The following is a 22,495-nucleotide window of genomic DNA, read 5'->3' as shown; positions in this document are numbered from 1 at the left end:
AAAGCGCTGTATGTTTGTTTTTATGTTTGTGTCACCTAGCAACAGTGGATATAGATGATATACAAAACCAATATGAAACGCAATTCTTTAAAATGTGTGCTTTTTATTCATGAAAAGATTTTTTTTTAAAAACATATTTTATGTCCATCTTGTGTGTCAGTTTTGGCCAGGTTATTATTCTCAAGGCAAATTCATAATCATTGCAACAACTGGACTTGGAAACAAACACCACATGGGTCCCCGAGGTCAATCAGTTCTTGTGTTTCTGCTTTTTACCTGATTGAGTCCACGGTTCACATCTTGCTCAGTGCGGGAATTGAACCTGGGTCAGAGCTGTTTGGATTTGTGGACCTGCTGCCGGGGTCGCAGGAGACTGGCATAGAGACGCAGGAAAGAGTAGCACACCCCCACAGAGGTGTAGACCGACGTCACAAGCAGGGGGAGGAATGGTAGTTTCTGTTGCCAGGGCGACAGGGGGAAGATGAGCTCGCAGGTAACCGCCACGGCAACCAGGCCAGACAGGTAGACGACCTCAAAGGGGCGCAGTAGAGACCCCTGTCCACTGGGGAGAGACAACACAGTTCAACAAAGTGCTGTACACAAAGTATTGTGATGTGCTAACTGCATAGTCATATTATATGTACAGGTCAGAATAAAAAGAATGAGAAAGAAAGAAAAAGAAAGGGGACTAATGTGTCATCTTACAAGTGAGTCCTGTAAAACAATATAATATATAGTTATTGATTCTAAATACACGGGGGAAAAAAAAAAAAAAGACTTCCCAACCTATGTATTCTCCCCAGAGCAGCGAAAGAGAAGACGGTGAACGTCAACATCAGTGCAAATTTGATGGGCAACTCTGCAAAAAAAATAAATGTCAACATCAAACAATCTACACAGTAAATAAATGTGCATAGAGAAGCGATTCTTTTACCTGCTGGGGTGAAGAGCAGCGGGAACAGCGAGTAGTGTCCGGTTGTGGTCAGAACCAAGAAGATGCCAGCGTCCTCTCTGCTCTCGACCGCCAGCAGACTACATTGAGGAAAACACTAAAATTGTTGACTTGATCTGTACAACAACAATGACGATGGTCTACATCAATTTAATTTTTAAAAAAAAGGCCACCTGAGAGGCAGGATGGCGATGAGGATGGCTTTCTCGTGGACGTGCCAGCCGAACATGAACGAGCCGAGAGCGCAGAGCAGCAGGCAGCGCAGGAAACCGCGAGCACCGCGTGGACGCAGCCAGATGGATGCCACCGCGGGCTATGAAGTCACACCACACAGACAGGAAATGTGATCCCACATTCCATGATGGCGCAAGCAGACGGACGACTTGCCGATGTCTGAGTGAAGGCTTTGGATGATTTAAGGGCTCACCAGGATGGACAAGAGAGTGCAAACGAGGGTGATGGATGGGGAGACAGAGGGCAGGACAGAGTGTTGGAACTCTTGAACCAAACCGCCTGTCATGGAGGCCCGAGGGAGCTTTGTCTCATCGAGAAGCTTCAGACCAATACCTGAGGGGGGAAAAAAGATCTGTTATTGTGAGTCCTTCAATATCAAACCTCCAAAAAAATTACTAGTGACAAAATATCGAAAGACACCTGTAGGTGTCAGTAATGTTACAGTGATGAGAAATGACAGATTAGATTACCTTCACATACACAGTGAAAATAAGTTATCCTCCTACTATGTGTGGAAGTGGTCAGTTTCGTTTTTTGGATTCTTACTTTGTCCTGCACTTTCTGAAGTTTAGAATAAATAAATAGTTGCGCAATAGCATGCGCGGTAGCATGCTACCTTTAAAGCGACGGCCATCTCGCATCCCTGCAGTTGAGCAATGTGTTGTAAACAAAGAAAAATAGTAGTGTAAAGCTGACTATGGGTTGTTATTTCATGTCTACAAGAGTGATAAAAATCAAAAAAATCATAAACAGGTTTTCTACTCTCTAACTACATTTTCCATTTATTAATATTGAATCATACTTTCACTTATTCACTTATCATGGTCCCGTCTGGAACCAATTAACCCCAATAAATGAGCAATGCCTGTACTTTATTTTAACTTCATTATACACTGGTTGGGCCGCATTGTATGAATGTGGGAGGAAATGAGTGTGAATGGTTGTTTGTCTATATGTGCCCTGCAATTGGCTGGCGACCAGGCCAGGGTGTACCCTGTCAGCTGGGATAGGCTCCAGCATACCTCTGTGACCCTAATGAGGATATGCGGTATAGAAAATACAGGCATTATACATTGCGTGCATAATTATCAAAGGTTTGATTATGATGGCCACAGCAGACAGGGACTATGGAACCAGTTAATTTTAAAAGGTACGTTTACATTCTTCTTACCAAGCGTAGTCAAGCTTTTATCGAGGATGTTGTAGAGGGCCCAGACATTTGGCGCCCAATAGGCATGACAAAGGCCTCGCTTAAAGGGGAAGAGACGAGACAGTACCTGAGGAACCTGACCCTGCAAAAAAAAAAAAAAAATACAAAAGACATTTCATTTAAAAATCATGTTTTCTGCACCGATCCCTATTGTGGTCTTAAATGCAATCACCATGGCAACAAACGGGCCAAAGGAAAGTGCACAGACAGTGACGACAATGCTGCCAAGAGCAAGCAAACGGCACAAACTGAAGCTCCTCCATCTGATAGAGCCGTCTGCACACACAAAAAACACCATGGTTTCAATGGTTGATACAATGAAGAATGCTTGCGAATTACACCATCTATTGACACTACAACTGTGTTATTAAGTGGTTACCGGGGGGCTCCTACATCATTAAGTGACTGCTGTAATGCTATGGTGCTATAAGCTTGTTAGGCGTACCGCTGTTATCCTGAGTGAAACAGTAACTCCTCAGCAGAAAGACACCGTACGCAGGGGCCACATACAGGTAGATGTGTTTTAAATTCAGGAGGATGGCGAACAGCAGCGCTCCCTGCAGGTGCCGCGACTGTCGAAAGCCAAAGTTAAGTTGCAGAATGTTCATTATTTTGGAAAAAATAAGAACCCTTCAAACTTGTTGTGATTTGTTACCTGCATGTGTTTGGCTACTGACAGCAGCAGGAAACCAAACAGGAAGCCATTATACTGAAAATGAATATCTGAGGGACAACATCAAGGACGTCACATGACAATGTTATCCTTGTAAGAGCCCATCGAACTCATTACAAAGAAATTTGCTGCTACCTGGAACTAAATTTAACATTTTCTAGACTTTGTGGGTAGTGCTGGGAATCTATGATTATATTGCTATATTGTATGTTGCAGTGAAGTTCTGAGACACTTGTGTAAAACTAATTTCAGCCCAAATCCATTTTAAATTGTGTGTGTTTAACTGAAGCGGTGGCGTTGTAGGAAACAACTAACAGTAAAGACGAGAGATCCAGGCTTCAAGGGTTAAAGGATACGATCAACAATGAGAAGACCAAAGTTCCAGAGCAGCAGCACAGCAAGGACAAATGACGGACGACTGAGAATATCTCGATTGCCTTTTTGATCCCGAACACAACTGCAGCACCTGCACAAAGACAATCAGCATCAACTCAATGCAGAAATATTTATATAAGAAATAATAATGGCTGGTGTTTAATCACACTCACTCTCTTGCAGCATAGATAAAAAGCACATCAGTGAAGATGACAGAAAGTCTCTGGAAAAGGATGGTGGTCGGACTAGCGTAGTTGAGGTTCTCCACCACCAACATGTTCTTATCAAAATACTGAGCTATGTTGGAAAGACTAAACTCGAACCAGGCAAACAGGGGCGGATAGTCCAAGGTCCACTCTGAAGTGTTCTGTAGAAGGCCAAAAAATAGAAATAAAAAAAAAAGAGTTAACTTTCAATAAATATTCCATGACAAGATAGAATGAAGACACTGACCTCATAGTACCACCTGGACACCGGCAGACTGTGTGTAATGGCCAACCAATTCCTGTGCACCTCAAAATCTGTGGAATGGCTTTGAGAACACAAACACAATATTTGTTTTTTGTTTATAGTGACATTTCTGCCAATCCAAAAGCAATATGGCTGCTACTTATTTATTACAAAGAATCCCGATGAAATCCCGACAAAAAGTGCCAGGATGTTTGCATTAATCTCACCATGTTTAGCCCAAGCACCACGAAAAAACAAGCTTTATTCTAAAAGCACTTAGTAGATGCCGCGACCCTGTCAGACTGGTATTAACAGTTACATTGTGGTACTTTGTGCTAAAAGAAATGAACTGACACAAGTCAATGTATAAAAAAATGATGTTTGACTCACTAGGCGTTGATAAACAGAGCTTTGAGAAGGGAAACACCCAGGGCTAACGCAAAAAAACAGCTCCCGCTTTCCACCATGGCGGCCGCCATGACACTTCCTTATTTTGCTATTGGAATCGGAAACTTTATTGACAATGATGGGGTATGACAAACACTCCACATGGAGGACAGTTCGCCGAAAATGCACCACAAAGCCCATATAACACACGAAGTAGATACTGCAGTTTTATTTAGAGATTAAATATGACATATAGACGTTTTTTGTTTGACTATAGCTTTTTTTTAAATCCCACAGTACTAGAAGGCAACACAAAGACGACTTGACGTTGCATCCGGTTTTCCGATTCAACAAGCCAGGGTCAACAGTAATACTGGGCCAACGGGAGTTATTTAATAAACTTAAGTAACGATACTTAACAAACTTTTACTGTACTTTTAATGCCAAGCAGGGCCGAATGACCACTCTGTTACGGCGATGGAAGCTACGACAGCTTGCCACTTGGAGAGGTAACAGTTGTGCAGAATAAAACGACCTTACATTAGTGACTAGCTAGCTAGTACTCACATTTGGCTCAATCTACAAGTTAAATTCTCTTGAAACGTTTTTTTAAAAGTCTTTAAAAAGGTGGACGTAACATCAATCTGGTTTGTGTACTTACAGATATTCATGTTGGGGCGCCAGTGGCGACCTTTGACCTGAGGAAGGTTGAATTAACGCCTCTGGAACAGCGGAAGCTAACTTTTGACTCGCAGGCCATGGTGACCGAGCTGGCAAGTAGCGGTGAGAAAACCACCCAAAAAATATGTCAATACAGTATATATGCTTTGTTGAATATATATGTATGAAAAAAACTACAATATATATAAAATTGTATTTAATTTTTTTTATTTACTTACCTGTATTGGATCTCATTATATTGTGCATGTACCTAATGGCTGATATAGGTTGTAAACTAATGCATAACCATGCCATGCTTGTTTTCCCCAGGTTTCGACAAACACCAGGCTGAGCTCATTGTCTCCGCTCTGGTGACTTTGACAACAGCCAACATGGACATTGTTTATAAAGACATGGTGACCAAGTCACACCAGGTGGGGCGTCATCTTTTAGAGCATCACACGTGGTGGCGCTTATTTTCATTATACACTGGTTGGGCCGCATTGTATGAATGTGGGAGGAAATGAGTGTGAATGGTTGTTTGACTATATGTGCCCTGCAATTGGCTGGCGACCAGTCCAGGCTGTACCCTGCCTCTTGCCCAAAGTCAGCTGGGATAGGCTCCAGCATACCTCTGTGACCCTAATGAGGATATGCGGTATAGAAAATACAGGCATTATACATTGCGTGCATAATTATCAAAGGTTTGATTATGATGACCACAGCAGACGGGGACTGTGGAATCAGTTAATTTTAAAAGGTACGTTTACATTCTTCTTACCAAGCGTAGTCAAGCTTTTATCGAGCATGTTGGGGCGCCAGTGGCGACCTTTGACCTGAGGAAGGTTGAATTAACGCCACTGGAACAGAGGAACAACACATTTTGTTGTTGTTATTTTCAGGAAATTGCCCTGCAGCAGATCATGGCCCACCTGGATTCCATCAGGAAGGACATGGTGATCCTGGAGAAGAGCGACTTTGCTAATTTGCGATCTGAGAACACGGTACCATTGTATCTTAATTCACAAGATATGTAGAAATCGACTGAGTCTAGGTGGTTTTTTGTGAAGAAAATGAAGCGGGAACTGGAGCAACTACATAACCGATTGAAGGAGGAGAGTCAGAAGGTGCGAGCGGAAACCAAACTGGACATCAATCTGGAGAGAAGCCGCATCTCTGACATGGTGAATGTGTAAATGTCTGATCTGTGCATGCATGGACCTGCGTCTGAGCATCTTGTCTTGTGCCAGTTTACAGAGCAGGAGAAGAAGCTGATGGAGGCGAGTACAGACTTCCATCAAAAGGTAAATGTTACATTATGTGTGTCACATTATGGGCATTTCTGTGTTTACACTTACATTTTTGGTCTTTCTTCCGGTCTGCCATTGATTATAGAAAGCCAGCCTGGATCACGACAACATGGAGACCAGTAAGAAGATGGACCTGCAGGTGGCTTCGCTCAAAACCGTTCTGGAGTCACTCAAGTTGGAGACCATCCGTTATCTTGCAGGTTTTTCTTAGATGTCATGAATTTTAAAAAATCATATATTCAGCATATGAATATGAAATTATAATTTGATGTTTTGTGTCGCCGTAGCAACCGTGTTCTCCTGCCTGGCCATTGCTCTGGGGGTTTACCGGCTCTGGAGGTGAAGCACCGAAAGTGTGCATGTCTACATTACGTCTCACAAGAGAGACAAGAAAAAAAATGTTGCTCAATATTTTTATTTGAAATGAAGGCTCCTTTTATTACTGACACACGCTTTTAAATATGACATGCACAATATTGTTGACAAACTTGTTATGTATGCAAAGTATGAAGAATAGTTAATACATCGTTTTAAAATCCATAAACCAAAGTGTTTTTTTTCCCAGATCTCATTATAGCTAGATTATGGACATACTGTTTGTACATAAAACTACTAATTCCCAACATACATTTAACACACATGCCAAGAAAACACAAGGCAAAATCAAGGGTAACTGAAATCTTGACTTTTCCACTTTCTAAATGCGGGTGTGGCGTTCTGACTCGATTCACCCCCCTTGCAGATTACCAAGACCCGGATGACAGAATCCACAGACAATGGAAGCTTTTTAATCCACAAAGCCTTTATTTTGAATTTTAGAAGCAGAACAATGAAACCCAAAACAATCACACAAATGCAAATAAGTTTCCAGGTCTTTATTGAAATCCCAAAGAAAAAGAAAAAAAAAGCATCTGGCATCTTCCTGATGGGCAGGCGATCTTCCATCGACCGACTGATGCTTACCTTAATGGTCACCAAACAACTCAACACCTGCAACTGCTTGTCGTTAAATCAATTATCAAATTATTTACAGCCATTGTTGCATTCAATCACGCCACAGATTCCAAAAATATTTTAATGTATAAATTAAATCATTTACATTTTTACCCAAAAAGGAAACATTTGAAAACTCCAAGCAGCAGCGTGACGGCACAAATACCAAAACGTATTCAAGTTAAGTTGCCGACCAACAAACCTTTTTTCTTTTCTTCAAAAACAAAGAAAAAGTGCAGCTGAGCTGCTGTTCACAGGCTCTTCTCATCCAATTGCACATCTGTTAAAAGCTCTTCCACCTCCGTCTTCACTGCTTGTTCACACTCGCCGGCTTCAGAAGTGGCCTCACGTTTGACTAAGGCTGCAGCGGCTGCCATGGCGATGGAGCATGAAGAATCGGTCTCATCTTCCTCAGTCTTTATGAAAGCGCTCAGCGGGTGGTCGGTCAGCACCTTATTAGGAGACGGCGTCACGTCAAGGTATGAGGACGTCTTAGGGGATAAAGCAGAAGGTCAAATGATCAATAACAGCAAACGGTGTTTTAGCTGCCATCTTGTTTTTGGCTACTCACGTTTTTGTAATCTTCAAAACACGCAGGATGGAAGTTCTGTGTGGAGAGAATATGAAACATGGCGTCAAATATAGGTGTGGTGAAATATGGATTCACTCAACTAAGGCAATACTTAGCCCTACATTTGGTTATGAATACTGTGTTATCTTTAAAAAATATATAAAAATATAGACATCACCATTTTACATGTCATCCTGTAAGAAGTCACATGTCAGTCTATTAAAATAAGAGCAGAAGAACTTGACACTGGTTGCACCAACCTTTTCGTCAACCCTGATGGCGTTCTTTAGGAACCAGTCTTCCTCCTCCTCCACCCAGTATGTCTCAAATGGCTCCTGGCAGATTTCACATGACTGCAGACAAAATGACAACAAGCCTCAAAACCACCAGCCTCCTTTTCAGACATCCCATATATGTAATGTAGATCCAGCATTTCAGTCTTGTAAAGGCATTTTATGGAAAAGCTTTACCTCTCCAACTTGGTCTTTAGTGGCCTTGACGCTTTGGAACTCCTTTTCTTTAGCCGCCGCCTGGTTCTTCTGGACCTCCTCCTCGTTCTCCTTTTCAAAGAAGTGACTCTTGGCTCGTTCTTCCAGGTCAGCAATCTCCTCAAACTCAATCCAGTCCTGCAAGTGGTGGTAGACATGCGTGCCTTTATACAGCCGACTGTTTATCACCAGTCTGCAAAAGCCAACAATGCGCCTTCTTACCACGAGGCTGTAGTACCAGCGGCGGTGTGTGATCTTTTTGCCGGCGACTTTGCCGGCATGGTTCTGCCTGAAGTGCCAGTCCAGATGGTCAGCGTACAGGTCGGTCTGAGTAGTGGTGAATCTCATGCTGCACAGGCAGCACTGGTTCCCTGAGTACAACTTGGTTACCACGCTCTCATAACGCCTAACGGGGGCGGAATGACAGGTCAACGTTAACTTTTAACAAAAAACACTAAACCGCCATTAGAGATGTTTAACAAAAACAAGCAAAGCTCACTGTTTCATGTCGTCAACCTTGAAGTTAGTCAGATCTGGGAAATCATCCTCCGCCTCATCATCTTCCTCTTCCTCTGCGGGTGGTGGCGGTACTGCTGTAGAAGATACCTCTGGGGGTTGGGTGAACAGAGAACATTAACAACTGTATTCTTCATTCGAGTGTGGACAACACAGGTCAACAGACCGTTGTCGGGGGCTGTTGTCTCCGGCTGCGACCCTTTGATGATACCAGTAGAGATGAGCTTGGACAGCAAGTCATTGACGTCGACTTGGCCAAAGTGATTCTCTGTGGGGAGAGAGAGAGGGGGGGGGGGGGGAGAGAGAGAAAAATCATCACTTGCCTCATCACAGTGCTTTGTTGATTATTCACAAGCAGCAGCATAATCATACCTTGCTGTCCAAAAGTCGCGGGGTTCTGAGGTAGGAATGGCTGGTTCATATTCATCACGTTAACCTGAAAGCACAAAACAGACATTAACATGTCAAAAGCCAACAAAAATGCTGAGGTGAAATGGGGAGCTCACCGGCTGCTGCATGTTGACAGCAGGCACTGACGGGTTGAAGAAGGGAGTGGCACTCGGCTGGCTGAATGGTGGACCACCAAGAATGTTGAAGTTTGCAGCAGGCTGCATGTTCGGCTGTGTGGGAAATGCCATTGGACCCGAGTGGAACTGAGGGTTCATTGGTTCTGGGAAGGGTGGTGGAGCCATATTGAAGTTCTGCTGAGGCGGGAAGGTGTTGTCGTACAGAGGAGGGGCCATAGGTCGCATAGCTGGCTGTAAGTTGTTTGGGAGTTGGGAAGCAAACCTGGGGGGCCCCTGCTGGCCATGGGGGCCATCAAAGCGTGGGGGACCACCCTGTTGGGGTATATGGCCGGAGTCTTCAAAACAAATTGGGCCTGGCATCGGATTCAGGGGGTTGTCAAAGTGCATTGGTCGCTGCTGTTGCTGGAAGCCGATTGGTCCATGACCGGGCCCTAGGCTGTTGTCAAAGTGCTGTGGTGCTTCAAAGCCAGGCATTGGACCCTCGAAGTGCCCGGGTCCCGGTCTATCAAACCTTGTAGGAACCTGTGGACCTACGGGACCATCAAACCTCCCAAGGCCCTGAGGGTGAAGCGGACCATCAAAACAACCCATGTTGTCCCCACCTCTCATTGGACCCTGAGACATGTGTGGTCCGTCAAACCTCTCTGGCATGTTGTGATGAGGAGGCCCGCCTCCTTCAAACCTGCCTGGCCCCTCAAAACGCCCTGGAGCGCCACCTTCGTACCAGCCTGGGTGTGGTCTAGATGGGCCCATGTCAAACCGAGACGGTGGGTGGCTTCCGTCATGAGGAGGGGTGTGTCCGGGGGAATCACTCTGCTGAAGAATATTAGACAGCAATCCTTCGTGAGTTGGTCCCTTAAGAACGGCTTTTGGGGCATGGAGAGCATCTGGATTGAGGGGTCCATCATCTGAGTGTTCACTGTTGGGACTCTCAAAACGAGGAATGGGGCTCATGTCACCCACATCATTCCCGTGGAGCGGCGACAAGCGTTCACGCTCAAACCTGGGGATGGAAGGATCCAGAGCAGCTGGGCTTGGACAGTTTCTGTGAACAGTGGCGCCAGATGGAGGGAGTCCATCCAGCCTTCTGGGGTCGGGCTGTCTGACATCAGCGGATTGGCCGTAACGCCTCGGAGCGTCATAACCACTCTTCTGGTCCTCGCAGTCATTAAAGCGTTGCCGTTCCGTTAGGGGAGAGTTCCACTCTCTTTCACCTGAAAACAAAAAGAATCATATGAGTGACTTTTTATTATATTTAATAGCAGCCACTTTTCTTTGGAACTTGAATGGCGCATACTCACTGGACTCTCGGGGGTCAGCCCTCCTCCTGAAGCGAAGGCCAGGGAGAGATTTTAGCGGTGGGAACTGTTTGCCGTGGTTGTACTCCTCTACCATGGGGGCAAGTGGAGGTCTGGATTCTTCCTGTTCGTTGCTTCGTCTCTCTTCTGTCAACCAACACAAAGAACTTTAGATCAAAGGTTATCATTTAATTGCTAGGTCCTTAAAGAGAAACACACACCTTGCCGAACTCTGTTCACCTCATCGCACTCCTCCGCACCCTCCCAGTTTTCTCCAGGGGAACGGTGAGTGACCTGTGTCTTTTTCAGCTTGGACTTGTGCTCATAGTATGTCAACTGAGCCTGGTCCAAGCCTTGCTGAGGGGCGGGCAGTAGCTGTTTCTTGGCAGTGAAGTCGTCAGCGTTGTCCCAGATTTCGCCGCGTTGCTGCTTCTCCTCCTGATATTGGAAGAAGTTCTTAATCTTGTGGGCCATGTTCAGGAAGTCATCTTTGGAAATCTCGCCATTTTCCAGGCTCTTGCTTGCCTACAGAATGACACATAAATCATTAGTTAAGTCATCAAATAACCACAGTATAAATGTGTTATGTATATACCGACATACCCTTCTGAGAAGGTCCTTCTTGGATGCAGAGTTGAGAGCTTCAGGTATCTGGAGGTTGGCATCCACACTGAGGCGGTGTTTCGGGGTTCGTGGGGTGGTGGGACGCGTTGGGGTGCTATAGAGTTTATGTCTTTGTGGTCCAGGTTTTGCATGGGAGTCCGGCATCTTTGCACTTAACATTTAAAGAGTAGCAAGGTCACCAACAATACATTTCGCAATGTCAAAAAACAAACCGATACATGCCGTTAATGTGTACTGGTAATGTGAGGTAAGCTTACTGTTTGTTGTCATCCCAGCCACTCCTCCAGCGATGAGGAACATCTTTGCTCTCCTTGTTGCCGTCATGGCTGCGTGGAGAGTCTCTCGATTTGGAGCGACGCTCATCTGCAGGCGTCTTAGACCTCCTGCTCTCTGTCTGGTTCTTCTTGGGTGCCAGTCGGTCATCCCAACCACTCTTGCCATGCTGTGGCTCATCACCTCTTCGCCTGGATTTTGCTGCCTTGCGAGATGGCGAAGGTGACATGGAGCTGCTCCTGGTCCGGCTCTTGGGCGACCTCCTGTCTTTCCTTTTGGGTGAGGCGGTGGATGAACGGGATCTGGAGCGAGAGCGCGTACGTTTTCTGGCGTGAGTCCGAGCGTTGCCTCCAGTCTTCTCTGCAGATTGGCTGCGGCCGTGTTTGGTCACCAGACCGTTCTGAAGTTTCCCTTTGTTGGATCTTGGTGTTTCAGGTCTTCGTGCAGACTCCTCTCGCTTGTCGTTGCACTTTTTCTTCTCCTTCTGGTCATCATCTTTGGCCTCTGCGCCCTTTTCCAGGCCACGTTTCTTCGGCCGTGTATCTTTCTTTGTATTGTCTGTACACTTCTGGCTCTCAACCTCAGCATGCTTGGTCTTACTTTGGATGTTTTTAGCCAATGGAGATGGAGCCTTAAGCTTGGGTTTCTCCTCTTCCTTTCTTGGGGTCCGCACCTTTTCTGAATGGACTGGCCTCTCCGGCAGTTTTTTGTCTGGCGTCACAACGGGAGTTACAACCGCGGAAGGGGATTCCTTTTTCACAGCTGAATTCTCTTTGCCTTGAAGAGGGGCAGAGGGGCCAACGCGGTTCAAACGTGGATCTCTGGTGGTCAACTTGGGTTCGATCGAAGGCTGTGGAGCGACCCAGGGGCGAACCACAGGAGTGGGCTGAGCGACTGGCTTCGGCACAGGGGTCGGTGTTGCAAGTGGTGTTGGCGTTACCATTGTAAAGCCCCCCGCCTGCAGGAAAACATTTTATTGAAACAAATACAGACTGATAAAGACAAGAAGCTTGGGAAAAACTTAACTTTAACATTATAGATTTTTTTACCTTGTCAAAACATAAAATGTTTAACACTCCACACACAAATCACCCAGTTTGTGCATGAGCATAAAAGCTCTAGCTAAATTTACCAATTGTACTTGGTAGAACTACAGTAGCTAGATGGGTACCGACGTTAATCTCTACGGGGTCAAAAATTAAATTGTAGCCACACCACAAGGGTTTGATGATCAGAGAGTAGTTTGTCAACATGACCTCATGTAGATATTAAACTCAAGCATGTTTTTTCCCTTTCGAAAACAAAATGACAGTACTAATGAGGAACTCATCCAACCCTAAAAAAATATAACTACTGTATTTTTGTGGACCTTATTGTGAGACTGAACTGTATTGTCATTGAACATACAAAATAAGATTTTTCATTTGAAATGAGACTGGTTTGTCCTACCAGCTGTGCTTTTGTCTGCTCCAGTTCCAGTTCGATCTTCTTCTGCTGAAGCTCCAGAAGCTGTTTCTGTTTGGCCAACAGCTGCTGCCGGATGAGCTGCTCCTGGGTCAGACTAGACTGACTTACTGGTGGCGGCACAGGCGTAGGAGTAACAGGGGTTGCCGGTTGCACAGGAGTAGGTTTCGGGGAAGCCTCTTCAGACTACCAAGTCCAGGAAACAGGATGAAGGAGAAACACATGTGAGGGGAAGTCCACTTTGAACAATGATTGATCCACTTGTGACTACACACCTGTTTTAAAAACTTGGGGTTGACGTGGATGCTGGCGTTGACTATAGGCGGCAGAGGCTTGATGGGCCACGCCGGGTCAATAGAATTGACCCGTACATCCAAAGCGTACAGTTTCTTTAGAGGAAACACTTCGTCCCATGTTGACCGCAACTTGAACAAACTCTTTCTAGTGTTCTCATCCACCTACAAACAAAGGACATGGCTTGGTCCACAACTACTACCAGAGCATTATTTTCAAATATGTCAATTTATACAAACACTCATTTAAGAATTCTATTGAAGTGATGAACCACCCATTACTTAATGCTAACAAAATATGCATTAGACTACAGACTTTAAAGTGGAAGACTGCTACAAATGTTTACATGGAAACAAAAAAGGCCGCAAGGACAACTGTACCTTTTCAAAGACACATATAAATGACGTGATTAGGTTTTTAGCAAACACTGCAAGGTACTCTCCTCGGACATTCTTCACAATGGAATCCACTAAGTACAAAACTGGAAGCTTCTCGGTAGCTGGCGCCTAGAGTGATAGAGAACTCAACAAGTTTAGAATACAACAGGGGTTAAAACAACAGTGCAGAATAAATGTAAACACAAATGTAATTATTAAAGACAATGGGGCAAAAATATTCCTCCAAAAAAAAGTCTGTTAGTCCACCACTTTGTTTGATAAACAGTGAAAGCCTTCAGTCATCTTCAGAAAAATAAAACCCAGGGGTATCCTCTTCCAACAGTCCAGTTTAAGTCATCCCAGGGGTTAGAGAGGAAAAAATATCCGCCATATACAAAAAAAAAGTCCTTGAGAGCCTGTTTACCTCCAGAGAGTGTTTTTTCCTTGGACCACTCTCTGTACGTTACCTTGGTGACTCTTCAGCTCTACACAGTGAGTCCCATGCACTCATCTTTCTTTACCAGACAGTCGTTTACCAAAAAAAACACAGGTAAAAACAAATCAGTTTATTTGGGAAGCATGTTAAACCAGCTGCATTTTAAAAGTATTGTGACTCAAGTCAGTGATCATGCAGCATGTGTTTGGGGTTTTTTGTTCAACAGGCAGCCCGAGCCAGGCTGAACTTCCATTAAATGAAATCAGATTCCTACCAATAAATTACACTGCGAAATAAAAAATGACAAAAAGCACATTTCATATTTTTTATTATTAGGACATTCTTTTAACCAGTCAGTAAACATTTCAAAATTCACTACCGCATGTAAAAGCAGGGGGGGAAACTTCTAATTTTGTCAGGCGTCAAAATGCAAACAGTGACCACGGAAGGAGGCGAACTGCTGATTAGAATTCTCTTAAAATGGAAGAATTGTGTCTGTCCTGCTCTTCAAATAAATTTCTTTATCTTGAAAACATGACTGGTCTGAATGGGCAGATTTCCTCTTAACGGCCCAAATGTTACACAAAATCTATAAAAGGCGAAGTAGAAATCCATCATGTATATTGTATTTGAATACTGTATAAATTTACTTCAATTGAGTTATCCAGTGAAGTAAAATGAACCGAGGAAATCAACAGCTTGCATAGAAAAACCCAATGGTGAATCGGTAATGGTATACAAGTAATAAAGTGGTAACCCAACAACTTTGAAGTAGAATGATTTCGTAATTCCACTTCCTTGTTAGCCTAGTTAACTTCGTTTGTCGACGTAATTTACGGTTTACACATTACCAAACCACAAAGCCTCAACTCATCACTGAACGAGCAAGTTAAACGACAATGTATTCATATACATAAAACGTCACTGTATAAACTATTAAGAAAAATATGATGGATTTTCACTTCACTTTGAAGGACACGTTGAGTAATTGAGTTTCCGTGGCACGATAATCCTAAATAGTAAAACATGCGCAACTTGAATTTCAATTTTACTATAGTAATTGAATGGTTTGTAGTAACAAGCCAGCTATATGTAACAAAAGCTAGTGTTAGCCGCCATGCTATGGTAAATTAACTGAACGCCTGACGCCATGTTTAGCTAGCAACCAGCTATATAGATCGACAAGTTGAAACAGAAAAGGAATATTCTATTCATAAAAACCTTGCTTATTTGTGCTTCAATTATTGCGACGATATCCTTGGCGAAGTTGACGTTCTCCTCGGCCAGAATGGTCAGCATGTTGATATGCGGCTTGCTGTTGAACGTCAGGTCTTCCAGCGAGGACTGATACTCTCGGCAGGCATCGTCCCTCGCCGCGTTGCTGTCGTCCATCTTTGAGTTGAAGGAGCGAGGGAAAGCTAGACCAACTTTGTCGCTACCATGACCATTGATTAGCAGGCAGTCCATTAATTCATTTGGCTAACGGTTTCCATCAAGTACTCCCTTTGAAATTCCAATTTTGGAGCAATACTTTTGAGCAGCGTCCGTCTCACTTTCTACGACAGTTGACGCCGACAAGAAAATGGCGACTGAAAACGCAAGGCCTTTATACGTCACCGAAACCAAATGCGTCGGCGCGTCGCCATTGGCTCGTTTTCATTCAAACGGAAGTCTTTGTTTGATTGTCATTGGCTACGCTCAGTGTTATACATACGAGAAAGCCAATCAGAGGGGAGTGGTGTGAGTTTTTCTAATGACGAAACGACTCCTCAACGCAACATGAAATATGTTATCTTGAACTTAATTCTAGTAACGCTTAAATATAGTAATGTTTAAATATAACAAAAATGGCAAGTTATTTAGCAAAATAAGTCAAACTTTTTTTTACTGTTCAAAACCTCCAGCATATACTGTTTAGTCTTTGTTCGCTGTAGACTATTGAACACGTGTTACTCTGTCGTGGTCCTCACATAGTACACGTTCAGAAACGTATTAGTCGAACTCGTACCTGTGTACTAATAGAGTAAATTATCACATTATGGCGCATTGGACAACATTTCCTTTGGTTTTATGGTACTAAACATTTCGGACATAATGTCTATGGTCTCACTAGTTTCCTATCAAGCAAGCAGCTTTGGTTGTAATATGCTGCCCCCTGCCGGTTAGGAGTATCAAAACACGTTCGCGTCTTACTGCCCTCATTAAAACAAAGAGTAAGACGACGTATCTGACAATAAAACACGATTAAGGTTCACTGTAAATAAACTAAATCCACCATTACCGAGTGACTAAAATCGTGTTTGAATTTGATACATCACAAAGTAGTTCAGGCGAGTCTACATTGTTTTAATGGTTTGACTACAATCAATTGTGAGATAACCAACCCACTGATTTCCCTTCTATATAGCTGCAGTTTGTGGCAAAGACAAACATGCTGACTCCAATGTCTTCTGATGCCGATTTGTCAACCAGTTTTGATGTAGAAAAGAAAATGAATCTTGATCAGAATGGGTACAACTACAAACTGAGGAAAGTCGCCTTGTTTTGGTATTATTTTACGATTACAAAGTAAAACATGAGGTCCCACTTGAGATGCTGCAGTCATGGTAAATGGTTCACGTGTATCAACGTGTTTACAGATTGTTATCATCAAACATATGCAATGGGAATGTATCTGCGGTACAAACGTCATGTTCTCTGTCATGAACAAAGTTCTCCACAGAAAAATGATTTAAAAATACAAAAAAGGAAGGTTGAAATGTCACCCAAAACAAATATTGGATGTTCCGTATTAAAAGAAACACAAAAACAACATGTGACAGAAAGGCCAGGGTTGGACCTCAATGTGCCCGGAGGGAGGCGTCCAAAGCCCACTCGGTAATCCATGAACAGGAATTTCCACACACCAAAGTTTTTTTTTCATTCCAGCATCTGTCTCAAGCGTCCGAGTCCTCGCTGCTATCTCGGCTGATCTCGATCTGCAGCGACGGCAGGTTGTCCAGCCGACTCTTTTTCATCTTGTGAGTGAGGCGCTCCTGCTTCTGTTTGATCATGGCGCCCCACATCTTCTGCAGAGTCGAGTCGTCCTCTTCCTCGCCTTCCTCCTCCTCCTCTACGTCTCCCTCCTCTGCGTCTCCTCTCTGCCTACTGCTGCTTTGTGAGGACGAGAAGAGGCCTGACGACCCGCTGCGCCTTCTGCTCCCTACATTGTTGTTATTGTCAGCGGAGCCCAGTCGACTCCACAGGCTACCTGCTTAAACAGGAAATTGACTCAATTGTTGCATAGCAGTTTTAAGACCAGACTATTTGTTTTCATAAATAAATAGCTCTTTGGAGCTACAAAATACAATGTATAGCAGGGATCTCAAACTTGCGGCCCACAGGCCGCATTTGGCCCGCAAGACGCGAGTTTGAGGCCCCCACCTTGATACCAAAGTTTAATGTTGAAATGGCAGTTTAAAGCTGTGTGCACACCGGACACAATTAACATGATTTTGCCCCGCCCATACTGTTACCCTACCCTGTTTTGCTTTGGATTAGCAATGAAGCTAAAGGCTTATGACGCTAGGGTACAAATAAATGCAGGAAATTATTTGGAATAAAACGGAAAATACACGTCAAGATAAAGCATCTCATCAAACATGTTGTTAAAGTTTACGACGCTGCTCCCAGATGGAACCGAGTACGATGCTAACTTGCTAATTGGGTCAAATGATTAAGTTTCATTAATGTTCATGTTAAAGGTTAAATAACTGTTAATACTGTACATTTCAATCTGAAAAAAATAATTTCTCTACCAAATGTATGTGGTTTCTTACGTTTTTCTTATTTGCTGTTTTATTATTGATTAGAATGTAGAATGTTTTATTAGATATTTTGGTGTGGAAAACCGGAACCAAAGTACTGAAAAGGTGTAGGGTATAACAGAAGCAAAAGCATTGAAGATAGTTTTTTTTATTGATTTTTTTTCCAGTTTTTAATAAATGCGTTTTGGGTTTTTTTTGAAAACCTGATGCGGCCCGGCTTCACCCAGAACCTAGCTCCGGTAGCCCCCAGGTAAATTGAGTTTGAGACCCCTGATGTATAGTATTTTGCTACTTTATTGTGTCATTACCGAAAGGACACTCATTCAACAAATAAAATATTTTAACTTAAAGTCTTACCAAAGTATGAATTATTTACTAGTACAACACACTGACGTCCTTACTTGTCTTTCTGTCTTTGGATGATTTGGAAGAGAGGCCTCCATCCCGGCTAACCACACCAAGTCGGCGGTGCACGTCTCTGATTGGTTCTCTGGTGGGGGGTGTGTCTCTCTGGGAGACGGGGGAGGGAGAGCGCTGCCTTTCAGGAGAGTACCGCCTCTTCCCAAGTCGCTGTCGTACATCTACAAATAATAAATGAATAAATGTAAACAATGTCGATGTCACACATTTTTGAAGTTGTGGGTTTACCTGTCCTGCCGCTGGTGGCCACTGGAGGGTGCTGTCTTTGCTGAGAAAGCCCCTGTCTCTTCTCTTCAAGCAGCTGCCGCACGTCCATCACCTTGCTGGGCGATGGGGACTTAGGCCTGCTTTGCGATGCTGATTCTCCGACCCGGTTCCTGCATGGGGGGATGGGGGGGGTCAATCAAAATAGATTACATAAGGTAGAATACAACCGGTGAGGAAATATAAATCCCGGTACTAACTTGAACACAATATGTCTCATGCATGTCTCACCGAATGCTCTTTAGCTGTGCCTCCAATTCATCGGCGTACATGGTCATTTTCTTGCTCTTCTTGGGCGACGGCGTGGAGATCATCTTCAGCTCCAGGTCGTAGTCCATCTCATCCGACTCGGACCAGGGTGACGGGGAACGCTCCACCCTGCTACGAAGTCCTACGCCAGATGGGCGCGGGGTGGTAACCCCTCTGTCTCCTTTCTCCTTGTACTCCACCACCCGGTCGTCGGAGTCCATGTCCTCGTCACCATAGTCTTCCTCCTCTTCTTCCTCCTCCTTGATGGGCTCCTCGGGTAGGTTGACAAGGTCAGCTGAAGGTGAGGGAGAAGTTAGTCATAAATCCACATTGGTTGGATGTGTTTGTACGCAAAAAACAACAGAACAGTTTTTCATTTGATGCCACATTTTAGACATTTTTATACCAGTTCATGTGAGGTTTTGTTTGGTTTTACAATGGCTTGGCCCAGGGCCACAGGTTTCCCACCCTTGCTTTAGGATTTCAAACAAGAATCCCACAAAAAAAAGCTTAGCCTGATGCTTCAAATTAAAACTACAGTGCTACACAGGCTGGTTTTTGTGTGTTTTTACCAGAGTGACGGTGGGTGTACGGTGGAGTGTGTCCCATGCTGTCTCCGATTAGAGGCTTTTTACTCTTGATGACGTCTCTCTGGATTCGTCTGTTGTGGTACCTTCTCTTCCTGGGAGGGGGGGGGGAGAAAAAAGAAAAAAAAAAATCACAAAAGATACAATCATGATTAAAGCTGTTAATTTAAACCTTCTTTACGTATGACATATTAGTGGTTAAGTCCACATTGCTGAGCCAGGCTAAGGCATCAACCTATTCACCCACCAGGAATTGCTCAGGATCCCCTTCATGCCTCCGTAATTTGGGTTCCCGTATTTCATGTAGTATCGACTGCGCCGGGCAGCACCCAGCTCCTTCTTATCATCTGAAAAGGAGAGAAAGACTCATTTAGCTTTGAGAAGCACCTCTTTACTCTTAGTAGAGAAAAGATGTATTCGTAAAAGAACAGACCTTCTGTGGCAAAGCGTAGGAAGAGTTTGTTTCCTTTGAAAGGTTTGATGGCGGGACGCAGGTCGTTCCTAAGTAGAGACGCTCTCTCTGCGACTGACAGGTCATCCCCCTTACAAAAAAAAAAAAAAAAGTAATGGACACCATTAGTGTTCGAAGCTTGATTAACTACACAAATAATGCTTTAAGTAACATCTTTAGATGATTAACTGCCATACAAGTGTAAAAAAAGATGAACTAATTAACTCATTCATTCATTTTCTACCGCTTATCCTCACGAGGGTTGCTGGAGCCTATCCCAGCTGTCTTTGGGCGAGAGGCGGGGTACACCCTGGACTGGTCGACAGCCAATCACAGGGCACATATAGACAAACAACCATTCACACTCACATTCATACCTATGGACAATTTGGAGTCGCTAATTAACCTAGCATGTTTTTGGAATGTGGGAGGAAACCGGAGTACCCGGAGAAAACCCACGCATGCACGGGGAGAACATGCAAACTCCACACAGAGATGGCCAAGGGTGGAACTGAACTCGGGTCTCCTTGCTGTGAGGCCAGTGTGCTAACCACTCATCCGCCGTGCAGCCTAACTAACCAACACTTGATATAAAATGCAAAACCAAAAATCTTTTACCTGACCGGTCTCCACTTTTGTCTTTTCTTCCCCGTCGCTCTCTTTCGCAATCTCCTCAGTACTCTTCTTTGCCTCATCTTCATCTACTTCACCCTCTTCTTCATCATCATCCTCCTCTTCATCTGACCTGTGACCCCGACCACCTGCGATTGAACCCGGCGTCAGACATTTTCCCCCTTTACGTGGTTTAGTGAACCGTTACTACCGTTCTTACTTACTGGGCTTGCCCGTCTGGTTAGCTCGCTCTGTATCCGTGGCAACCGCATCCGGATCAGGCATCCTGCTGGTGTTGATGAAAGCTCTGATGGCTGTGTCGTCATCCAGCCAAACCACATTGCCTAGAAGACAAACAGGTATTCATTTGACTGTAAAGAGTGTGGAGAAGGGCGGGGCGGGGCAGGGAGGGTACTCACAGGAAGTGTCGTCGATCCACTCAATGTGCGCGGGGGGATATTCCATGAAATGCCCAAATACTTCCTGTGTGCTCATGTCATCGACGCCTGTGATGTAAATTGCCTCCAGTCGCACTTTGGGGATAGCTGAAGGCAAGTTCAGCCAACAAAACAGTCAGTAAAACCCAAAAAAATATGGAAGTCAGGTGAGATCATCCTCTTACCCTTCTTTACGGCATCTTTATCCAGGAAAACGTTACGCTGAGTGGCGCTCACTTCGCCGTGAAAGTGAAAGCGCCTCGCTCGCTTCTCTTTCCTCTCAATGGCTTCCTGATGGAGACCCAACCAAAGTGTCAATCATTGTTAAGCACTGCGTGTACATGTGATGAGTATTGTTTACCTTCGAATTAACGTCAATGCCGGTGATGAAGGCTCCAGCTTTGTTCTCATAGCGCCTGCTTGTATCCTACAAACAAAGAGAATTAGCGCTATGCTATTTTTTTTAGGACCTATTGCAAAAATTCCAGTCAAAGATCAGATAGGAGCAAGAACATTCAGCGAATAAACTAGTTAAAGATCTTCTATAACAATGGTCCCCAACCTTTCTGAACTCATGGACCGGCTCACGTTCTCACAAAACTCTGGCAAACCGGTTGAGAAGTTGGCTGCTGGAGGACCTTATAATAATATATATATTTCCCCATGTATAAAACACAACATCAAATTCAAACCATTAAATGAATACTGACTCACTATGAGAAGATGATCATGGTTGAAATGGTTGAAATTTAAATGTTATTTTCCTTATTTTCAAAATTGACTCACATTCACAATAAATTAATTTGAGTTATTTACAAACCTAACTTAAAAATATATATATGATTACGGTACTCCCAAGGTTTGAACTGAACACAAGTTGTAGACAGGAAGTTGATTTTTAGCAACACATAAATTACATGCACCTCTTGAACGCTACTAAAATAGCCGATTTTAAGCAAGCCGTATTAATGGTAGACTGGGGACAGGACTGATTTGACCACGGTGGTCACGAAAGACCAGGGGCTAAAGGGCATGTGAAGATAGATCATCTTCCAAATGCGAGTAGTTTAGTGGCAACTCCACAAGATGCTAACAGCAACAAGTGACAGGAACGCGTTAATTACGCGTTAAAGTGACTAAATCCACTTCAGATGCGGTAAACTGAAGTTTTCATTTCCCCATTATTGCTTCCGAGTCGTCGTTCGCTTCTACCCCAAGCCAGCTACCCCGCACAGCTCCCCGGGACGAAGAAGACGCCAGCGCCGAGTCTGATCAGGCCCAACCCGGGGCACTCACCGGCAGCAGCTCCTTCAGGGATCGGTTGACGGAGATGTCGTCCGCTTCCACTTCCCCCTCTTCCACCTCCATGGGTTCGGCCCCGCGGGTACCTCTGTCGGACTCGGAGTCCGACTCGGACTCGGAGCGGTCAGAGCCACTGTCCGATTTCACCGACACCCGTAAGCTGCGCGCTGCCGCCATGACACTGCTGGCTACTGTGCTCTTGCTTCTTCTTCGTTGGTCTTTCAATGTTGCGTTTGCGGACTGCGAGGCAATCGG

The 22,495-nt window shown here is 44.3% G+C and overlaps 4 protein-coding genes across 10 annotated transcripts; 1 reads left to right on the top strand and 3 right to left on the bottom strand.

Annotated features, from left to right (window-relative positions):
• Positions 1–76: 76 nt before the first annotated feature.
• alg8 (ALG8 alpha-1,3-glucosyltransferase) lies at positions 77–5,024 on the bottom strand. Of its 3 annotated transcripts, none has more exons than XM_078787625.1 (13): positions 4,285–4,528; positions 3,898–3,976; positions 3,618–3,811; positions 3,426–3,535; positions 3,052–3,119; positions 2,842–2,968; positions 2,569–2,672; positions 2,358–2,478; positions 1,384–1,487; positions 1,126–1,235; positions 935–1,032; positions 787–859; positions 77–562 (listed from the first exon to the last, which is right to left on the bottom strand). In XM_078787625.1, the coding sequence occupies exons 1-13, from the start codon at positions 4,371–4,373 to the stop codon at positions 328–330; spliced, it is 1,512 nt and encodes a 503-aa protein (XP_078643751.1). In that variant the 5' UTR covers positions 4,374–4,528; the 3' UTR covers positions 77–327. The 3 variants fall into 3 exon arrangements, with proteins under 3 accessions (XP_078643751.1, XP_078643750.1, XP_057942078.2); XM_078787624.1 differs by lacking the exon at positions 4,285–4,528 and adding an exon at positions 4,943–5,024 and having other exon boundaries at positions 78–562; positions 1,126–1,265; positions 1,380–1,519; XM_058086095.2 differs by having other exon boundaries at positions 78–562; positions 1,126–1,265; positions 1,380–1,519; positions 4,285–4,432.
• On the top strand, positions 1,538–6,780 carry ccdc90b (coiled-coil domain containing 90B). 4 transcript variants are annotated; one of them, XM_078787626.1, is made up of 8 exons: positions 1,538–1,546; positions 4,945–5,064; positions 5,272–5,375; positions 5,844–5,945; positions 6,012–6,125; positions 6,192–6,245; positions 6,337–6,451; positions 6,539–6,779. In XM_078787626.1, the coding sequence occupies exons 2-8, from the start codon at positions 5,040–5,042 to the stop codon at positions 6,592–6,594; spliced, it is 570 nt and encodes a 189-aa protein (XP_078643752.1). In that variant the 5' UTR covers positions 1,538–1,546; positions 4,945–5,039; the 3' UTR covers positions 6,595–6,779. The 4 variants fall into 4 exon arrangements, with proteins under 4 accessions (XP_078643752.1, XP_057942082.2, XP_057942085.2 ...); XM_058086099.2 differs by lacking the exon at positions 1,538–1,546 and adding an exon at positions 4,422–4,790 and having other exon boundaries at positions 6,539–6,780; XM_058086102.2 differs by lacking the exon at positions 1,538–1,546 and adding an exon at positions 4,423–4,790 and having other exon boundaries at positions 5,862–5,945; positions 6,539–6,780.
• Positions 6,781–7,111: 331 nt separating this feature from the next.
• On the bottom strand, positions 7,112–15,715 carry pcf11 (PCF11 cleavage and polyadenylation factor subunit). Its single transcript, XM_058086790.2, has 17 exons — positions 15,334–15,715; positions 13,680–13,805; positions 13,281–13,463; positions 12,991–13,191; positions 11,526–12,499; positions 11,248–11,419; positions 10,866–11,169; positions 10,648–10,791; positions 9,326–10,560; positions 9,192–9,255; positions 8,986–9,087; positions 8,803–8,911; positions 8,526–8,709; positions 8,286–8,441; positions 8,076–8,168; positions 7,816–7,851; positions 7,112–7,735 (listed from the first exon to the last, which is right to left on the bottom strand). The coding sequence occupies exons 1-17, from the start codon at positions 15,577–15,579 to the stop codon at positions 7,496–7,498; spliced, it is 4,569 nt and encodes a 1,522-aa protein (XP_057942773.2). The 5' UTR covers positions 15,580–15,715; the 3' UTR covers positions 7,112–7,495.
• A 1,025-nt stretch (positions 15,716–16,740) lies between these two features.
• ncbp3 (nuclear cap binding subunit 3) lies at positions 16,741–22,483 on the bottom strand. 2 transcript variants are annotated; one of them, XM_058086791.2, is made up of 13 exons: positions 22,235–22,483; positions 21,300–21,365; positions 21,124–21,229; positions 20,921–21,046; positions 20,726–20,845; positions 20,508–20,650; positions 19,872–19,980; positions 19,686–19,785; positions 19,424–19,533; positions 18,834–19,146; positions 18,567–18,715; positions 18,320–18,499; positions 16,741–17,365 (listed from the first exon to the last, which is right to left on the bottom strand). In XM_058086791.2, exons 1-13 carry the CDS (start codon positions 22,415–22,417, stop codon positions 17,049–17,051), a joined length of 2,022 nt encoding a protein of 673 aa, XP_057942774.2. In that variant the 5' UTR covers positions 22,418–22,483; the 3' UTR covers positions 16,741–17,048. The 2 variants fall into 2 exon arrangements, with proteins under 2 accessions (XP_057942774.2, XP_057942777.2); XM_058086794.2 differs by having other exon boundaries at positions 16,741–17,362.
• Between the last annotated feature and the right edge of the window lie 12 nt (positions 22,484–22,495).

The sequence above is a fragment of the Doryrhamphus excisus genome, linkage group LG21, assembly GCF_037039965.1.
Source record: "Doryrhamphus excisus strain RoL-2023G ecotype Guam linkage group LG21, RoL_Dexc_Guam_v1.1, whole genome shotgun sequence".
Classification (NCBI taxonomy): Eukaryota; Metazoa; Chordata; class Actinopteri; order Syngnathiformes; family Syngnathidae; genus Doryrhamphus; species Doryrhamphus excisus.
The sequence above is the reverse complement of the archived record's forward strand: the minus strand, read 5'-3'. Positions and strand labels throughout refer to the sequence as shown.